The following is an 18,118-nucleotide window of genomic DNA, read 5'->3' on the forward strand; positions in this document are numbered from 1 at the left end:
AAACCCCAACTAGACAAAAAAACCCCCAACAAAACCCCATGTCTAATGCAACAAAGTATCACCACAGTTTACTTCTAAACATTTTTGCCATTATCACCTTCTGCAAAATAATTTATTAGATTATTTCATTCTAATTAAATATGTTATAGTTTTATTTTTCAATGTGATTGAAATAGTAAGTGGTGCAGTTCTAGAAACTATAATAGGGCAATCTGACCATATTTTATAGACAATTGTGACTCTTTCAGGAAAGAGAGAAGCTGCGTGAAGAAAAAAGAAAATATGTGGAATACCTGAAACAGTGGAGTAAGCCTAGAGAAGATATGGAGTGTGATGATCTTAAGGTATGATTGAATTTGGAATAGCTCAAGCTTATACTTTACAGGGTCCCCAAGCTAGATTCCCTAATGCAGAGGCATATCTAGATCTGATCTGAATGCTAGGGGTTGTGAATCACCTGCAGTCAGGTAATATTTCCCAGTGGTGATGCTAATAGGATTGTCTGCATCTGCATTTTCACCCTCCAGAAAAACTTTACAGGCTGTTTACAGTCTTAATGTGGAACAGATGTATTTTTAAAGCACTGACCTTACTGAGTGGAGGGCATTGAGTATGCCTGAGTTTTCTGTTAAATATACGAGATGAGCTCACCTAAAATAAACCTGAGTCACTTAAAAGATCTGAGTAATGAAGAAACCAAATTTTTGGCTGCAGAAGGTAGAAAGGACATTAGCTTGTTACTGCCTGTGCCATTCTTCTGATTTAAACTCTAGCAGTATCCTTGCTTAATGAGCATCTTTCTGGATGATCCTGGAGACCTATAGAAAGTAACAAGAATTTACCTCCCAAAGAATGTTCTAAATGTTCTAAACAAGAATATAGTGTGACTGTACATGACAAAAGATTGTCTCATGTTATACATTTATGTACACTTTATGATTTAATTTTGGTAGGGGACAGAAAAAGGTAGCAAAATTGTCAGAAACACAAGGACAGAGGTTTATTTGACATACACAGGGAAACATGACAGCAGCGCACAGAGGACAAGTGGGAATAGAGGAGAGTGTTAAATGAATTGAAGTGATACCAGTGGTTGGGGGGGAATATGAGAATTGAATATATTTGCAAGAAGAGCTGTATAGGCCCTTAACGATGAGAGTGAAAACTCTTAGCTGTGTGTAGAAAGGGAGAAGAAACTGAAGAAAGGGAATAGCATTGTCAAAACAAGAGGAAGCTGTGCAAAGCAGTGCTGCTCTGTTTCAATTGGAAAAGAAAACAGAGAGGGGTGGGAAAGTAGTATCACCACTACAGTGGAAATTGACAAGAATTTGAATAAAGATGAGTTTAGGTGAGGAAGCAAGAAGAAAGATCCACCCACAGACGGCTTTTAAAAAAAAAAAATTCCCTTCTCAGGAAATGTGTCAAATACCTTACTGTTTTCTTCTGAAAACACAGTATTTGGTATTCTTCTTGTTAATGTTTGTGAACTACCACCTTTGTGGAACGGAGTCATCCTTCTGGAAATTGTTTGACTCTCCTAAGAAACATCAAGTGAAGACAAATCTTGGAAGAGTTACATCAAGATACTAATTTGAAAGTCAAACTCAGTGTTAGATGCCGTCATCTCTGATTTGGAGGTGGTGTCTCTGTTAAGTGGTCTTGTTACACAGTTATATCAGCTCCCTTTAAAATGTCTTCAGCTATCATAACTGCCTTACCAATGCAAAAACCCCAAATGCCAGAACATTCAGTCATTAGACATGATCTTGCATATCCTAGTATTAGATGGGCGTGTTCTTATGTGACTGTGTTGGGTTTTTGTTTGCTTGTCTTCGCAAGCAATAATGAGTAACTTTTTAAGAATATTTTTATTTTTGCTTGTCTGGACAGTTCCAGCAAACTTAAATTCAAAACTCTTGTGAAATAATACAGGTTTAAAGGAAAAAATCTTGACAGACAGTGTTCTTAACTTGTAGTGGATTTGAGTTCCTTGAAACAAAGATACAAAAGCATTCAACATCATGAACATGAATAAACTTTTATCTCAAAAGATTTATATCCAAGTTGCATGTTCTTCCGTTTTTTAAAGTTAGTACTACCACAGATGTTACCGTTATAATTGATTATGTGTTGTGCAGAACTGATTTCATTAAAATGTAAAGAAACCCAACAGATACACTCTTTAGAATCATAGACTAGTTTTAATCACTTGTGTACTCTGCAGAAACCAAATACAATATTAAGTTGTCCCATTTGGATTGCAGGAACTTCCTGTTCCAATGCCAGTGAAGACAAGACTTCCTCCTGAGATCTTTGGTGATGCTCTGATGGTTTTGGAGTTTTTATATGCTTTTGGGGAACTTTTTGATCTTCAAGATGAATTTCCTGAAGGAGTGACTTTAGGCAAGTTGTTGTTTATGTGGCAAGATGGCCCAATTTTGTGGTGTCCCTTCTCCTACCGAACATCTTGAGTGCACCCAAGTACCAGTGATACAAAACTTTGTGTGCAGCTTTAATATGTCAGTGTTTACATGTGCATATCAATCCAGTTTTCTCTTCACAGTCAACTTCTGCAGTGTTTATAAAATCAAAATTAATTTCAATGTAGAAGCTGTTAATCTACTTATTAAAATGTCTACTTGTACTTTACTCTTGCAGTTACATATTAAGAAAATAACGTTGTTTTGTCAGCACTTTCTGACAGCATGACCTTAGGAATATGTGCAATAAATTATGGAAAAGTAACTTGATTATCATACCTGAAGGGGAAAAAAAATGTTTTCATTCTTCAGTACATAACCGTTTTCCAACTTTGTGGCCAAAGTGACACTTCTTAAACTTTATTCACAGAAGTTTTAGAGGAAGCTCTTGTAGGAAATGACACTGAAGGCCCACTGTGTGAATTGCTGTTTTTCTTCCTGACTGCCATCTTTCAGGCAATGGCCGAAGAGGAAGAGGAAGTGGCCAAAGATCAAATAGCTGATGCTGAGACCAAAGGTCAGATCCTTAATTTTACTGCTGAAAAACTGACGTTCCACTGGAATTAACTTTTAAACTGCATGATTTATGGCATTCCTTTGTTTAACCTTGTCTTATTATGCATGGATATTGTATGTAAATGGACTTGCTTTTTTATCTTAAATTAAAGCTTTAAACTGGGCATGGAGGGTGGGGTGTTAGGGGAATAGAGAAAGAGCAAGCTCATTGTTTACTACAATTGTATCCAGCAAAGCATAATAAGCTTTTAACAGCACTGCTTATGTTTCGGAGGTGAGGGAAACTCATCTTCACCTTCCTCCTCTTCCTTCAGCACTGTTAGGTGTTTCTCTTGAGGGTCACAAAACAAGGCATTTTCCTAAATCTTCTCAAAGGCCTTTATCTGTAGCTATATAAAAAAAAAAAAATTCTGGACCTAACTAGATTAAAAACTAAAACTCCCCAGCACAACTATAATGGAGAATTCAATGTTCATTGTCCTTCAAGACTTAAAGTATGCATCCACGACTCGTAGATACTACTATGTCTCTGTGTTTTTCCAGTAAAGGATCTCACAGTCACTCTGCCTTTGGCCTTCACTCTAAGGCTGACGTTGCCCACGTTTTCAGAGGCATTTGGCATAGCTAACCACGGATCAAAAGGAGTGCAGGCTTTGTTCCAAATTTATGGGGTCAGGGACATTATAATGTGTCTTCATCCTTAGTAGACTGTTTCTGTTCTGTGTTCACACAGCTCAGCAATTTGGTCCACAGTCTGTGACTGCTCTAAGCCTCATTCTGCAGAGCGCTCTACCTGTAAGATCTTACTGATGCTACATGGAGTGCTTTGCAAAGTGTTTGTCAATAACACAAGCTTAAAGAATTCTCTATATACCCTTTGCACAATTTTGGTTTTTAAAGCCCTTGCAAGGTGCTTTTCCCTTATTTTTTTTCAGCTCAGCTATTTATGAAGCCTTGCTGTGGGTTGGGAAACTGATCTGACTACTTTGTTAAGCTCGTCAACTATCTAGTGATGGACTCTCAAAACAGCATGTTGGTGTAACTGAGGAGGTAGAAAGATGCATCAGACTGGGAGTCTTGAAGATATTTTAAGATGTTACTGTTGCATGTACCTTCTGTGTTTTGAATATGAGGTCTAAGACTTCTCCCAATTCTTTTGCCTTCTGCAGTGCTTGGTGGAAAGGGAAGGCAACTTTTGCCACACCAGTTGTCTAGTATGTCCTGTGTTTATGGACTGCCAAATTTGCTGACTAGTTAAAGGAGAAGCTTTGACCCTTCCTGCTAGTCTTTTATGTCTTTAGAGGTAGATAGGAACGTAAGAGCACTCCCTGTTTTAAGTCAAGTGAATCCTGTAGTTTCCCCATAAGACAGATGTATGAGGTACAGGAAGGTTCCTTTAATTCCTCCCTTGATGACTGTGTATTCTCATGCTTAAGATTTATGTCCAATCTATAAAATGTCTTTTATGTAAAACATGGGCACTATCTTCAGCAATAGAGGCTGCTCTTGTTAATTGGATAAAGTTACAGATTTGATATGGTGTTAACACATTTAGACTGTATTTTAATTACTGTTGAATTTAACAATTAAACTGTATCTTTTAACTACTGAGAGCATTGTTTGGGCAATATAAGTAAGGATTCCATTATCTGGTAATCTTAAAATAGTTGATTAGATTCTTTATTGTTAATAGGACTGATCAGAAAAAAAGTAGTAGTAGTAGTCAGCATGTTTGCTCACGTAATTTCTGTACAGGCAGTGTTTCTGCAACAGAAAACACCATGGGTGTGGGGTTTTGGTGTGTAGAGTACTTTCTCAAACCCTGCTATACAGATACAGCAAGAGGGGAGGTGCAGAGGTTAATTTTGCCATGTCTGGGTGACAGTTTTCAAACAACATCAGTCATCATACAAGACTCTGTGGATTTGCTTTTTATGTAGTCTTAGTTGGGATTTATGGCTCTTCATTGACTTGGTGACTTTGTAACTGCTTAATGATTTGGACTTGAATAAAGTGAAATTGTTGAAAAAGCATACAATGCTGAAAAAACTCTGCCAACCCTCTGGAGAAATACCTGTAAGTGCTAAGGAAACTTCTGTCTTGTCAGGAATTTTGCTATTTCTCCCGTTCACTGTCCTGCTTTCCTGGTCAGTTTGCTAATGTGTGATGCTCCTTACTAAATGCAGATGCTTGTTTTGGTGACATATGGTTTCTTTGTAATGGGTTGGTAATTGTATTTGTGCAGAACAGTAAGGCTATATCTAAGTTACAGATTAAAAGTATACAGTGAATGGTGATAACCAGTATCAAAATGTCTGCTTCGTTTGGATGCTCTTTCCTAAAAACAAAGTGATGATAGGAAATAACAGGTCATTTGAGTGAATGAAATACAGGTGTTCCTCCATTATTTGTTTTTGCTTTCAAGTGTGTTTATGGATTTGTTTTTGCTGCCTTTTATGTTGCCTTTGTGCATGTTTTGTGCATTGTGGTTGCTTTAACAGCTTGTATATAGGGAGAACAGTGTATAGCATGTAGTGCATGTCTTCAGCTTTTAGTTGGGTTTTTAGTTGCATTTAAAGATACGTAAATTTTAATTTGGATGTTGAATTGAGTATTGAATACACTGATGCTTTTGTAAATATCAGTCCTCTTTTCGCTTTGTCTGCAACTTTCAAAAAATGGCTTGCTTTCCTCCCCTCCACAGTACAAGTTTTAATTTGCACTAGAATAAAGTGTTTATTTCCTTAAAGATTTAACAGAGGCTTTGGATGAAGATGCAGACCCCACAAAATCTGCACTGTCTGCAGTTGCAACTTTGGCAGCTGCATGGCCCCAGTTACATCAGGGTATGTGTGGGTTTCACTTCTTGTTTTGTTACTATTCTTATTTTGCTCTGTATTTTAAAGCACATTTTTTGTATTTATATACATTTAAATGTCCGTATAAAATAACTGTTCATTCTTCTCAACTGTAGGCTGCAATTTGAAAAACTTGGATCTTGATAGCTGCACTCTTTCTGAGATTCTCAGACTTCATATTCTAGCATCAGGTGCTGATGTAACATCAGCCAATGCAAAATACCGTTACCAGAAACGAGGAGGGTTTGATGCTACTGATGATGCTTGCATGGAGCTGAGATTAAGTAATCCTGGTCTCTTGAAGAAACTTTCAAGTACCTCAGTGTATGATTTGTTACCAGGTAATAAAAGACAATAAATGTTATAGATGATTAGATTGCTCAAGTGATCGGTTTTGTAACTGCTTCAAATCAATAATGGTCAAAATTTACTGTATCATAGAATAATTTATGTTGGAAAGGACCTCTGGAGGTCACCTAGACCAATACCCACTCCCTATGCTCCAGCCCCCACAAGCAGGTCCCACCAGATCAGAGATTGCAGAGCTAGGCAGTCTCATTACTTCTAAGTAGTTGGTTTTTTTTTAAACCCCATTAAAAAAAAATGTTAGTTTTACTTGCAGAAGGGGATCTCTGGGAGAAACATCCAAGTGTTTGACTCAGCCCCTGCTTTTTGTTGCTGTTCTGGTTTGGGTCTTTTGTTTGTTTGGAAATGGAGAAAAAATTACTATCTACTGTTCCTTTGCCTCTGTTTTGAAGATAATACTGCATTTTAGTTCTTTTTTTGGTGCTAAAAGTTAATAAATTTAAAATAAAGGCTTGCATCTGTGAGCAAAGCATATTTCAGGAAATGCCTCTTTGCAAGTGCAGCTGGTGCACTACGGATGTTTGACTGTTCACTTTTTCTTGAGTGAGAACCAATCTTCAGTCTGGAGTGTGTAAGAGTAAGGCTTATTTATCAGTTGTATAATGAAATATAAACACTGGTCTGAATTTTATTAGGAGAAAAGATGAAGATCCTTCATGCCCTCTGTGGGAAACTTCTGACTCTCGTCTCCACTCGAGATTTCATTGAGGACTCTGTTGATGTGTTACGGCAGGCAAAACAAGAGTTCAGAGAATTAAAGGCAGAACAGCATCGCAAAGAACGAGAGGCAGCAGCAGCAAGGTAAAACTAGAATATGGAAGGCTAAATTTTGTTGCTACAAATTCAATTAATTCCTCGATTGCAAAAGGCATATAAGAACCAATAGTAGTGTTTGTGTTTTATGCTGGTTTCTTGAGACCCTAGACAGAAGTCTTTATTGTGCTAATCATTGTGCTTACCTACGTTACTGTTACTTTTAGATGATGCTGTAGTATAAAAGAAAAAAGATGTGCCCAGATCAGATGTTAGATTAATTGTGACTCATTTTCTATATTCTTCTTACTGTTAGGATACGTAAGAGGAGAGAAGAAAGGTTAAAAGAACAAGAGTTGAAAATGAAAGAGAAACAAGAAAAGCTGAAGGAAGAAGAGCAAAGAAATCCTGCTGTAGAAGTTTCTGTTGGGTATGATATGCAGTATTACTATGATACATATGATATAGCACTTCTCAGTTATGTGGCCAGACCTTACCTATGTAGTTTTCATTGACTTGATCAATACACAAAGGTGTATTTTAATTTAAATATATAGCCCTTAATGTTGATTTTATTTTTCTTCCTAGTGTTCTAGAATTGCTGTATGAAAGTGATTTTATTTTAAAAATCAACTTCTACTATACTCATAATTCTATTGAAAGCTTGACAGTTTTTACCTACTGATAAGAGAAACTTGTAAAATCTAAATTTTTTTATTACTTTTTTCTTGCATTGATTTCATATCTATTAATATCTTCATAACAGACCATTCTAGTTTGTTTTCTAATTTGAGGAACTGGTCTGATCTGAGCTAGATAATACTGACCTCACAGTATTTTTTTTTTTAAAATGCTGTGCTATCCCAGGTGATTTCCATAAAACCAGGGTTTTTTGTTCTATTAATAAAACTGTATGGTTTCAGGTGGTAAGATTCATGCACATGCAGCTGTATATGATTCCAGAAAAAAAAGCAGTGTGTATATACAACACTATATCTTTACCTGCTTGAGGAAGGGACTTAGTTAAATAAATCTGCTTGCAAAAGGTGAGCATGGGCCAAAGACAGATTTGTGCGATGTTTTTGAAACTATAATTGAGAAAAATTAATAAATGTTATCCTGTAATGGTTGCATGTAGTTACGTAGGTTTTTAATTATATTTGCTAGATGAGGGAATGTAATAAACATTTTATAAAACAGTATACATTTTGATGAGGAAACACTTTAGTCATGAAACAAATAGTTCAGGTCAGTAGAACTACACTAAGATGTCTCCAAAAAAGATCTGACTATAATAGTGCTTTTCAAATGAAAGAGTAAATACCCAAGAGCAGGTTTTAGTCTTTCATATGTAACTTTCCATTTACAGTTCAGTGTGTTTCTTCTGGGTTTTAATATATTCTATGACTTGAAGTTTATTTTTAAAAAGCATTATAAGTCTTTTACTAGCTTAAGTATTTCTGAGAGGAAAATACTGTTTGTGTTGAAGATGCCATATTCTAGTGTGTGGTGGTTTTTTTTCATTCCATTCAGCTTTTAATATGTGGTTGGTCAGTTAGTCACCTTTTGTTTATTTTATTGTGTCAGGGAGGAGGAACGGGAAGATCTTGATACTAGTACAGAGAGCAAAGAAATTGAACGTAAAGAGCAAGACATGGACACAGTGACAGAGGATGAAGAAGAGCTGGGACCAAACAAAAAAAGAGGAAGAGGTAATGCTATAATGTATTTGTTCCTTTGTATACATTTATGCACATATGCATGCATACACGCACCCAGGAAGTTCTTGGGTTTTATAGTAAATTTTTATAAAGTATCAATCTTCCCTGTAGATTTTTAAAGGGAAAGAAAAAAAACAACACCCAAACAGGATCATAATGGGCTATTAAGTGCATTGAGCTGGCCTGATGTACAGCTGACTGCTAGAACTACGTTCTTTCACACGTCTGTTTCTCGTCTTCCATACTTGCTGTCTGGATTCCTCTTTTGTCAAAAAAAACCCCAGGCTGTTGCCTGACAAACCATTACAGTTATGAGTAGTGCGCTTAGAGAGAGAGTTGTAGGAGTCTCATCTAATAGGGTATTGTGTGGTTTTGATTCTTTTTATTAGGAAGCTGCAAAACCAACAGGCATTTTAAAAGAAAATGTTATATTGAATGGTTGGGTTTAGTTTGCCTTTGTTAATGAAGCAGCATGCCTTCTGTACAAGAAGGCAACCAGACTTATGCCCAGATTTAATTTCCTCAGCAGTGTGCTGGTAGGAGCTGTGGTGCAGTAGATGGCACAGCCTGCTATTTATAATTAAACATAGATATCACCACAGGAGGATGAATTGTTGATGGCTTTGGGCTGCTAGCTCATCTGTACCTTTCTCCGGTGAAGGTTTTGTGCTAGTGTCTGTGCCAATGAAAGTCCTGGATCATTGTGGACTTAAGGTTGCAAACTTCTACAGTTCCTAACAGTACCTGGGAGAGAAATTCTGAGTCGTTCAGTAATACAGGTTTGCATGTTTACTATAGCTTTATGATGGCAAAACAATGAGGTCTTAAACAGAATTTCAAGTTTCTCAAATACCCATGTTTGAGACATTGTGCCTCAAGGGCAAACAAGTGTCACTTCATTCCTACAACTGGAGAAACTGAAGGGCACGCTAGAAATCAGTAGAAATTGAGTGCTGACAGCATCTTTCACTGTTGCATGTGTTATTACAAGATACACTTTTCTAGATGACTATCAGGACTTGATTCTTTGGTAAACTAAGGTGTGAACTGGAGTGTTTTCAGCTGGTACAAGTTGAGGGGAAAAAATAGTTGTGTCTATATTCAGAAAAAAAGAAAAGGATAAAGTAACGTAACTGAGTTTGCAATAAAAGCTCTTACACAGGGATTCTGGTTTTGCTTGAGGTCTTTGGGGGGTTTAAGTTCATCACATTGAATACGATAAATTAAGTCCAAAACATAGTTTGTATTCAGTAATGAAATCGCTAGAATTTTGCTTGATCATTGTAAGATACTTCTATAACATACTTTTAAGTTCTTAAAATTTTGATTTTTTTTTTTGTGTTGTTAAAAATGACAACGTCAGTAAATGAGACTTGGTCTAGTTTCTGCAAAGTGAAAGTATGCTTCATCAAGGGACAGGGTTAATTACGTGAATTTTTCTTTTAATAAGACTAACATTGTTTCTTCACTGAGCTGATGGTCCTTGACCGTGTAAGTTTAGATAATCAGAAAGGGATAGAACCAAAACCCACCCTTTCCTTGAGCTTTTTGGTTAAAGAAAGAGTTTATAAGCGTGTTGCTATCATTCTTCTTCCTTTAACTTGTAGGAAGGAGAGGGCAAAATGGATATAAAGAATTTACAAGACAAGAAGAGACCACTTGTGGAAAGAGTGAACCTCTTACTGCTGAAGATGAAGAAGCTTTAAAACAGGAGCAACAAAAGAAAGAGAATGAACTCTTAGAAAAGATTCAGAATGCAACAGCCTGCACAAATATCACCCCGCTAGGTCGTGACCGTCTGTACCGACGCTACTGGATTTTCCCCTCCGTTCCTGGATTGTTTATAGAAGAGGACTATTCTGGTCTCACAGAAGACATGTTGTTGCCTCGAACCTCTTCTTTTCAGAATAGTGTACAGTCTTGCACAAGTGAACCTCAGGTATTCAGTAAAACTGGAGAGTCTTTGAAATCCTCTGAATCTACCTCCAATATTGACCAAGATTCACACACCAGTGTTGTCGTAGAGGTGCCAAGGCCAGTATATAAACCAAACCGTTGGTGCTTTTACAATTCTCGGGAACAACTGGACCAACTCCTAGAGGCTCTCAATTCCCGAGGACACAGGGAGAGTGCCTTAAAAGAAACTCTTTTACAAGAAAAAAGTAGAATATATGAACAACTAAGCAGTTTTCCTGTGGAAAAATTCCATATTCCAGGTAAATGAAAGGTTCTTCATCTTAATTTGCTTCCACAGCTGTAATTTCTATATAAAGTTCTAGAAACCTCTAATTCTGATTTAATTGTAATTCCTAAGAAATAAGAATGATTCTTAAGCATTGTTTCGCTCTATGGAAAACAGGTTTGTTTTTTTCCTTTTTTTCTTTTTTCTTTTTTTTTTTCCCTGATGGATCTTTGTCGTGTTTTTCTGGTGTTCTATGCTAAAAAAAGAAGTAATTTTTCTGTTATCTCACTGTGTAGTAAAACGGGATTGGCTTTTAAACAAACATCTCTAGGAAGTAATGTGAGCTTTGAGAAAAGATTAACTGGGAAATAAAGATTAATATCTGCTAAAGGTAAATCATAGTATTGATCATCTGATGTCCTCATTTCCACTATGGTGAAAGGAGACACAAGATACGACACTGGAGACAAACATCGCAAAGGGAGGGAATTACTGTTACCTTGATTTGTTGAGTAGAACATGTTCTTTCATAACATTATAATGCATGAAATTATTCAAAAGCCTTTATTGGCCTGTTGTGAACAAAGGAATGATAGCATATTGCAGGGCCATACTAAAACCTTTGCGGGGGGGGGGGGGGAATAGTGTAGCTGTGTTGGTTGTTATGTGGCTTAACATCAGTGCAGTGGATTCTGTGATATTATTCTTTTCTATTTTTTTCCTTTTCTTCTTTTGGCAGATGCTTGTTACAGGAGGAGGAGACATCTGCAGAGCAGTATTGTTTTTATGGGTTTCAAAGTGTAGGAATATACTTAAAACCATCCTAGACCTAAGATTTAGGGTTTTTTCCCTTTTCTCCTAGCCAAGTATTTTGCCATTTATTGACAAGGCATTACCTCAAATCACTGATAAAATTCTGTGTACGCAAGCTTGCAGCTGGCTTGCTTGTGGTGTGTTGGTGGATAGAGGATGTTACCAAAATGAAACTCCCTAGGGTAAGGGTTAAGAAATTGCATTTTTGTTTTGAATTATGCCAAATTACTGTGAGGATTTCAGTGTATCTGTACTGGGGCAAGGGAGAATTATTCAGAGCAGAGCCGAGTTGTGTTTTACTGGAGTGTGTACCCCAGGACATGCCGCAAACACGTCAGATACTACTAAATCTGTAACTGATCTACCATTTCTTTTGGTGGAAACGAGCACAGGACAGAGTTTCTGCATGGTAATTAAGCTTTGTTTTGGAGGCCTTATGGCTATGTTTGTGTTTTCTGGTGAGAAAATCTCTATCATTTTCTGATTTATTTGTGTTTGTGGTTCCTTATTTTCCTTAGTTGCTGCACCTTTATCTGTATTTTGCATGTTGCTTTCTGCCCTGAAGCAACTTGATTTCCACAATCATAGATTTTTCTTCTTTTTCTATGTTAGAATAACATTGATTTTTTTTTAATTTTTTTTTTTTCAAAAGGCAGCTTTGACTTTTACTTTAATAGAGATCAATAAAGTTCAAATGCAGTGGTCCAATACCAATGTCACTTCCTCCGCATGATAAGCAGTGGTAAGTGTCCACGTGTAGCTCACTTCAGAGGGAGCTTTACTGCAGTGGACTCCAGCTGCTGCCCTATTGCCTTCACTCAAATGACTTTCAGGACAAGTGAGAACTACTCCGTGATTCTCTTGCGCTGTAGACTGCCCTTGTTTCTTTTCCAGTTCCCACTCAAAAGAGCATGGAAATAGAATAGAATTGATACGTGCTATTACTTGATTTTATTCTAATACCCGTTAACTTTTCCTCATCAGTTATTTGCAAGCCAATTGCTGCTGTTTCAGTTCTGCTAAAGAAGAAATGAAATTTTTTTTCTTGTTCGTTTAAACTAAAAAGGAAGTTTCCCACATCCAGACATCAGAGTATGCTAGCGCACATTTTGAGAATATTTGCATAGTTACTTTCAGTTACAGGGAATTGTTTCTGCACTTGAGAATGTCTTAAAATTCATCCTGTACTTCCTTAACAACTTTATGGTAATTTTTGATTAAATACCTCTAAGTTCTTGCATATACTTCCTCATCGCTGCACTCATAGGATTTAAGATAAATCCTGTGAACAGATGCATTTGCTACCTATGCAGATTTGCAAGCACTAATTTAGGATCTGGGCATACTTTCAGCTCTTCCTTGTGGCTTTTGAGCTTTTGCATGAATTTTCAATTCTCTTATGAAGATATTTTTGCTTTACAGCCCATCATCAGCTCTTCCCTTCTTTCTCACAAATTATCTTGCTGTTCCTTTTTTTTTTTCCCCCTACCTTTAATTAGAGGACACAGTCAGCCTAGTCTGTGCCTCTGTCATCTTATCTTTGTCTGTCTGTTTTGTTTTAAAGTTAAGTTTTTAAAAGGGAATATATCTTGTTCTGTTAATTTTTGTGATTGTCAGTTGCACATGCTTGTTTTAAATGTTGCCATAATAAAGATCCATGCAGGAAAGAAAACTGAGGAGTTCTCCTGTAAAGTAAGGGCCATCAAATATGAAAAATACTAGATGTGACTTTATTCTCTTTCATGGTGGGTTTTTTTTCTTTTCCTTGCACTTATAGCAGAGTTGTTGTTGTTGATTATCTACTACTTTAGAAAGCATTTTAGAGAAAAGAATGACTTTTAAATTGACAAGAATTTCTCATCCTGTGTGTTGGGATGAGCGGATGCTAATCTATAGGTCCTCCCTTAAAAGTATACTCTGCTTGGTTGGATTGGATGCCTTAGTTGGCATGGAGGTGTTTGGTGTGGGCAACTGTCGCTACAGGAAGGGAGTTTTGAACCTGTGTGTTGAGTGAGTTCTGCCCTGTGCTACTTTTGCTCCCTCCAGCAGCAGCTACTTTAAAGAACAAAGTCCACTAACACGAAGTTACTTGGTATTTTTGCAGACAAACCTCAAAGTGACATCAGACTTTCTTCAGGACGGGGAAGGATGCAGAATGCCCATGATGGATCTCACATATCTGCAGAGAAGCAGCTAGAACTGAGACTTAGAGACTTTCTTTTGGACATTGAAGATAGGATCTACCAAGGAACATTGGGGGCTATTAAGGTATTTCTGAATTGTAGAATACCTAGGAGCACGGTGGTGCCGTTGAGTCTGTAGCTTAAATGAGAACTCTTGCATGCTATGAGTTTTACTGAAAGCATAATTAATTTAAGTGTAGACAGTAATTGGCACTAAAAGTTTGTGGCCTTTGATTCTTTAGAAACTTAAAGTTTGTGCGTTTGCTTCAGGTTACAGACAGACAGTCTTGGAGAGCAGCCTTAGAACATGGGCGGTATGAGTTTCTGAATGATGAAAACAAAGAAAATGGCATAATTAAAACTGTGAATGAAGAACCTGAAGAAATGGAAACTGATGATCAAGATAAGTTTATTGTGAAAGACAGGTGAGAGCTATGGCTTAAATGATGGCTTTTCCCTGTGAGTTTTACAGCAGTGCTCTGTTTTCTTAACCTTCGAATTGTTTTTACCCTGAAATTCTTTGGAATGGTATTTTTTAAGATTTGAGTTGTGATATTTTTGCATTGGTTTATATTTTCTAAATGACACTGTTCTATTACCATAAGACAAAGACACCAGTTTTTACAACTTCTACTATTCAGATATTACACTGCTCAAAGTGAACATTAATTATCAAATAAGGAATATGTGAATTCATTTTAAAATAACTTAAAATGCAGAGAAAAATTAATCTGGCGATTTCTGCCTTTTTTTTGTTTTTTTTTCTTCTGGGACACTTTGTGGAAAGAGTAGGAATGTTTAAAAGGGAAAATGGTAATAGTAACAAATTGCTGGTTGAACTGGCCAGTGTACCTCTTCATGAATCACAGTAAGAACCATTAGTGCAACAGGCCATGGTCTGGATTAACCTTTAGCACTGCAGCAAAACAGAGATACAATCTTGCAACTTTATGAATGATGATCCTTCTGTAGAGCAAGCTGCAATATAGTAAAAGAGAGGAGCCCTCAAATCATGTAGTGTTGCAACTGTAAAAGTGTTTTGTTGTTTTTTGTTTGTTTAAAAAACAAATGTTTGAGACAGATGTGGAACTCTACACTATATTGGTGTTTGTTGTAAATCAAACTATAGAAATTATAGAACTGTGAAGATTTCTAAATATTTAACTCTCAGAAGTTACATACTTCTCAGAAATAAAGATCTACCTTAATTTACTTAATACATATAAAATTGTATGTCTTGATAGGATGTGAATGTTGAAATATTGCAGGAAAAAAGATTCACTGGAGGCAATTGTTGCACTAACATACTGTTTGCTTATGTGTTCTGTGAGGTTTTCTGTAATTAGACTTTTATGAAAGCTTTATTTCTGGGTGGACTGTTGAATGCTGTGTTGGATGGAGGAATTTAAAGTTCTTCAAGGTTTTCTCCCTTTTTATTTCAGTTTGCTGAATTAGTATTGTCTTGCAAGACTGGTGCTCGGATCTGAGTTCTCTAGTTGCATGCAAAATGAATAGGGTCATCCTTCTTTATATTAATGACACAATTTACAGACACTTGATTCCTGAAAACCACAACATAGAAATATTCAACTGTTTTAATTAAGAAGCTAAAATTTATCTGTCTCCAGTTACCTTGGGCTCTTGCTCTATTGCCAACTCTCAATTCAACTGCAGAAGCTTGTTGCTTCATTTTTTTTTCCCATTTGATACTGACTCTGTCAAAGTTTCTGAATAAAGTCTACTCTAATAAAGACTTGCATATTAAAGCAGAGACTGTGGGATTCTGAAATCATGTGACAGATAGCTTTTGATGCTGGGCTTTTTATCCACCTTAGAGCGAGTGACATCTCATTAAGACCTTGGAGTTTGACTAGTGAAATGTAAATAACTATGCAGCTTTTTTCTGTTTGCTTTCAGGCTCTCGAAATGTGTGTGACTGCAAAATATAATGAACAGCTTTTAAGTGTGGAAAAAAGAACAGGGACAACCAAAAGCATTGCTCATTCACCAGAATAAAGCAGAACCCAGACAGTCTTAATTAGTTATTTTTTTATAAACCCCAAGTAGAAATTGAATTTATTTTCATTAGTGTGAGTTGCTCTCCTACACTATACTTAATGTTTGTGGTTCACGGAGACTGACTACACTTTGAAATGATTACTTAGTCTTTGGTCAAAGAAAGCTGTTTTATTGGAAACCTACCCTTTTTTTTTTCTTTTTTTATACCCCTTACATGCAGAGTTAGTATCTTATAAAAATCCTCCGAGAATGAGAACATACAAGTTAACAATTCTTGATTTAACATTCTAAAATTACTCTTGGGTTTTATTTCATTTATTTTCTTTTCAAAAATCTTATTAATCGTGGGGATATAGGTAGTTGAACTTCTGCAGATGGAAGCATTCTAAAAGGCTACACCTCACCACTGGAAATGTTTTCACTGAAGAATTATTGAAACTATACTCTTCACAGAAATCTCTCATAAACTAGCTGAGGGATGTTGCATCAAATCTTCTGGAAATCTTAATAATTATATTGAAATTTTTCATCTGCATTTCTTGAAATTTAGATAACTTTGTTACCTAAAGATGATTTATCTGGATTAACTAGACTAATTAAGCAAACTCGAACTGGGATAACTAATCACACTTGTGCAGTATCTGTTCATGTCCATAGTCCATGCATGTAAATGAAGTGAAAATAAGAATCTGCTGTGGTGTTAAATTCAAACTATGTTAAAGAAGATAATTTAATACATTTCTATTCTAGACTTGTTGGGTTAAAAACTGAAGCTCCAAGTGCTGCATCAACAAGTACAAGTACTCCTCAGCCAGTTAATAACGTGGTCCACTACTTGGCATCCGCACTGCTTCAGATAGAACAAGGAATTGAGCGCAGGTTTCTCAAAGCACCTCTTGGTAAGCTTTCAGAATTGAAACTGTATGTCTCTAATTTTGTGTAAGATGATGTAAGAAGCAAACAAAAAAAACCCCCAAAAAACCCCACCCCAAACCCAGTTGCTTCTTTTGTAAGACTGGATACTTTAGAGGGATGTGTTGGGGAAAAGAACAAATAACTAACCTATTGCTATGTACCATTGTAAAACCAAAAAATATTGGATTGTCAGTTTACAAGGCCATAGATCATGAGGAGATAGTAATGTTTTTCTTACTATTTTGCATGTCCTGAATTACATATATTAATTAAATAACAGCATATTTTACTCTTAAATACATGCCTTTTTAACCTGGATCATTTCAGTGATCCTGTTCATGTGGCCCTACAATTATACTGATGAACTGGGAGACAAATTGTACCCTTAGGCAGAAATGAGTGAGCTTTCTGGGGGAATACTCTGTAATTCGGCATTCCTGTTGAGGCCAATGTATCGTGCCACTATATCACGAATTTCTTCTGTGTGTTTTTTAGGTTGTAAAAATGAATGCTCCTTTTTATACTGTTTCTGTGAAAGCAGTATAGGCCTGGTTTGTCTGGATCACCTTGTTCAGCAATAACAGAATATTTACAGTAAAACATAGTAAAAATTTACAATGTAAACTTTCAGATCCTTAGGTTTTGCATTTATGCTGTAAAACTTGGAAAGTAAAGGTTGCAAGAAAAATTTAAACCAAAGCGTGATTATAACTTGACTTTTAAAACATATTCCTTCCTTGAATTCCTCTGACATGGTCTAGGGGTGAGAGAGGAGATCCAAAGTGCATAAAGTCACTTTGTTTTCCAGTGATCCCTTTGTTTTCCAGTGATCCCTTAGGTCTGGACTCCTTAGGATCCTTTTGCAATTCAAAACTGGGTGTTTGTCTTGGAGAAGAATGTAAAGGTGGCTCATCCTTCCTGAGGCAGCTGTCTCAGCCATGCTTCCTGTCCGCACTGAGGACAAGCTGTGCTCTGTGCTCGGCCAGACTGCTTTATTTCTTACCCGCAAGAGTGCAGCATGGTTTACCAGCACAGCACATACCAGGGGTCCTCCAGAGCACAAACTGCTACACATCTTATTAAATTGATACTCTCGTCTGATAATGACTGCATACAAAAATCCTTAGGCTCTGGCAGATTTTGTTCCAGTAGTTTAAGAAGAAAATGCACGTTTTGGTGTATTAACACTAGACATTAGTGCCCCATGGCACAGTTGACCTAAAACTGCTTCTGCATCTCGGCTGCTCCTGCATGGAGTCTGGTGTCTGGATATCAGTTGCCACTGAAGATGAGTTTGAGCTAGATGCGTGCC

General features: G+C 36.7%; 1 protein-coding gene across 1 annotated transcript in view; it reads left to right on the top strand.

Moving 5' to 3' along the window:
- Positions 1-18,118, top strand: part of BAZ1A (bromodomain adjacent to zinc finger domain 1A) — a 65,343-nt gene that overhangs the window by 33,492 nt on the left and 13,733 nt on the right. Inside the window, 12 exon segments of the mRNA XM_059819266.1 lie at positions 249-344; positions 2,265-2,403; positions 2,851-2,997; positions 5,747-5,842; positions 5,971-6,195; positions 6,856-7,021; positions 7,290-7,403; positions 8,561-8,685; positions 10,302-10,910; positions 13,794-13,957; positions 14,143-14,297; positions 16,642-16,790. Coding sequence (XP_059675249.1) covers positions 249-344; positions 2,265-2,403; positions 2,851-2,997; positions 5,747-5,842; positions 5,971-6,195; positions 6,856-7,021; positions 7,290-7,403; positions 8,561-8,685; positions 10,302-10,910; positions 13,794-13,957; positions 14,143-14,297; positions 16,642-16,790 — 2,185 coding nt within the window.

This window comes from Gavia stellata, chromosome 7 (assembly GCF_030936135.1).
Source record: "Gavia stellata isolate bGavSte3 chromosome 7, bGavSte3.hap2, whole genome shotgun sequence".
Taxonomy (NCBI): Eukaryota; Metazoa; Chordata; class Aves; order Gaviiformes; family Gaviidae; genus Gavia; species Gavia stellata.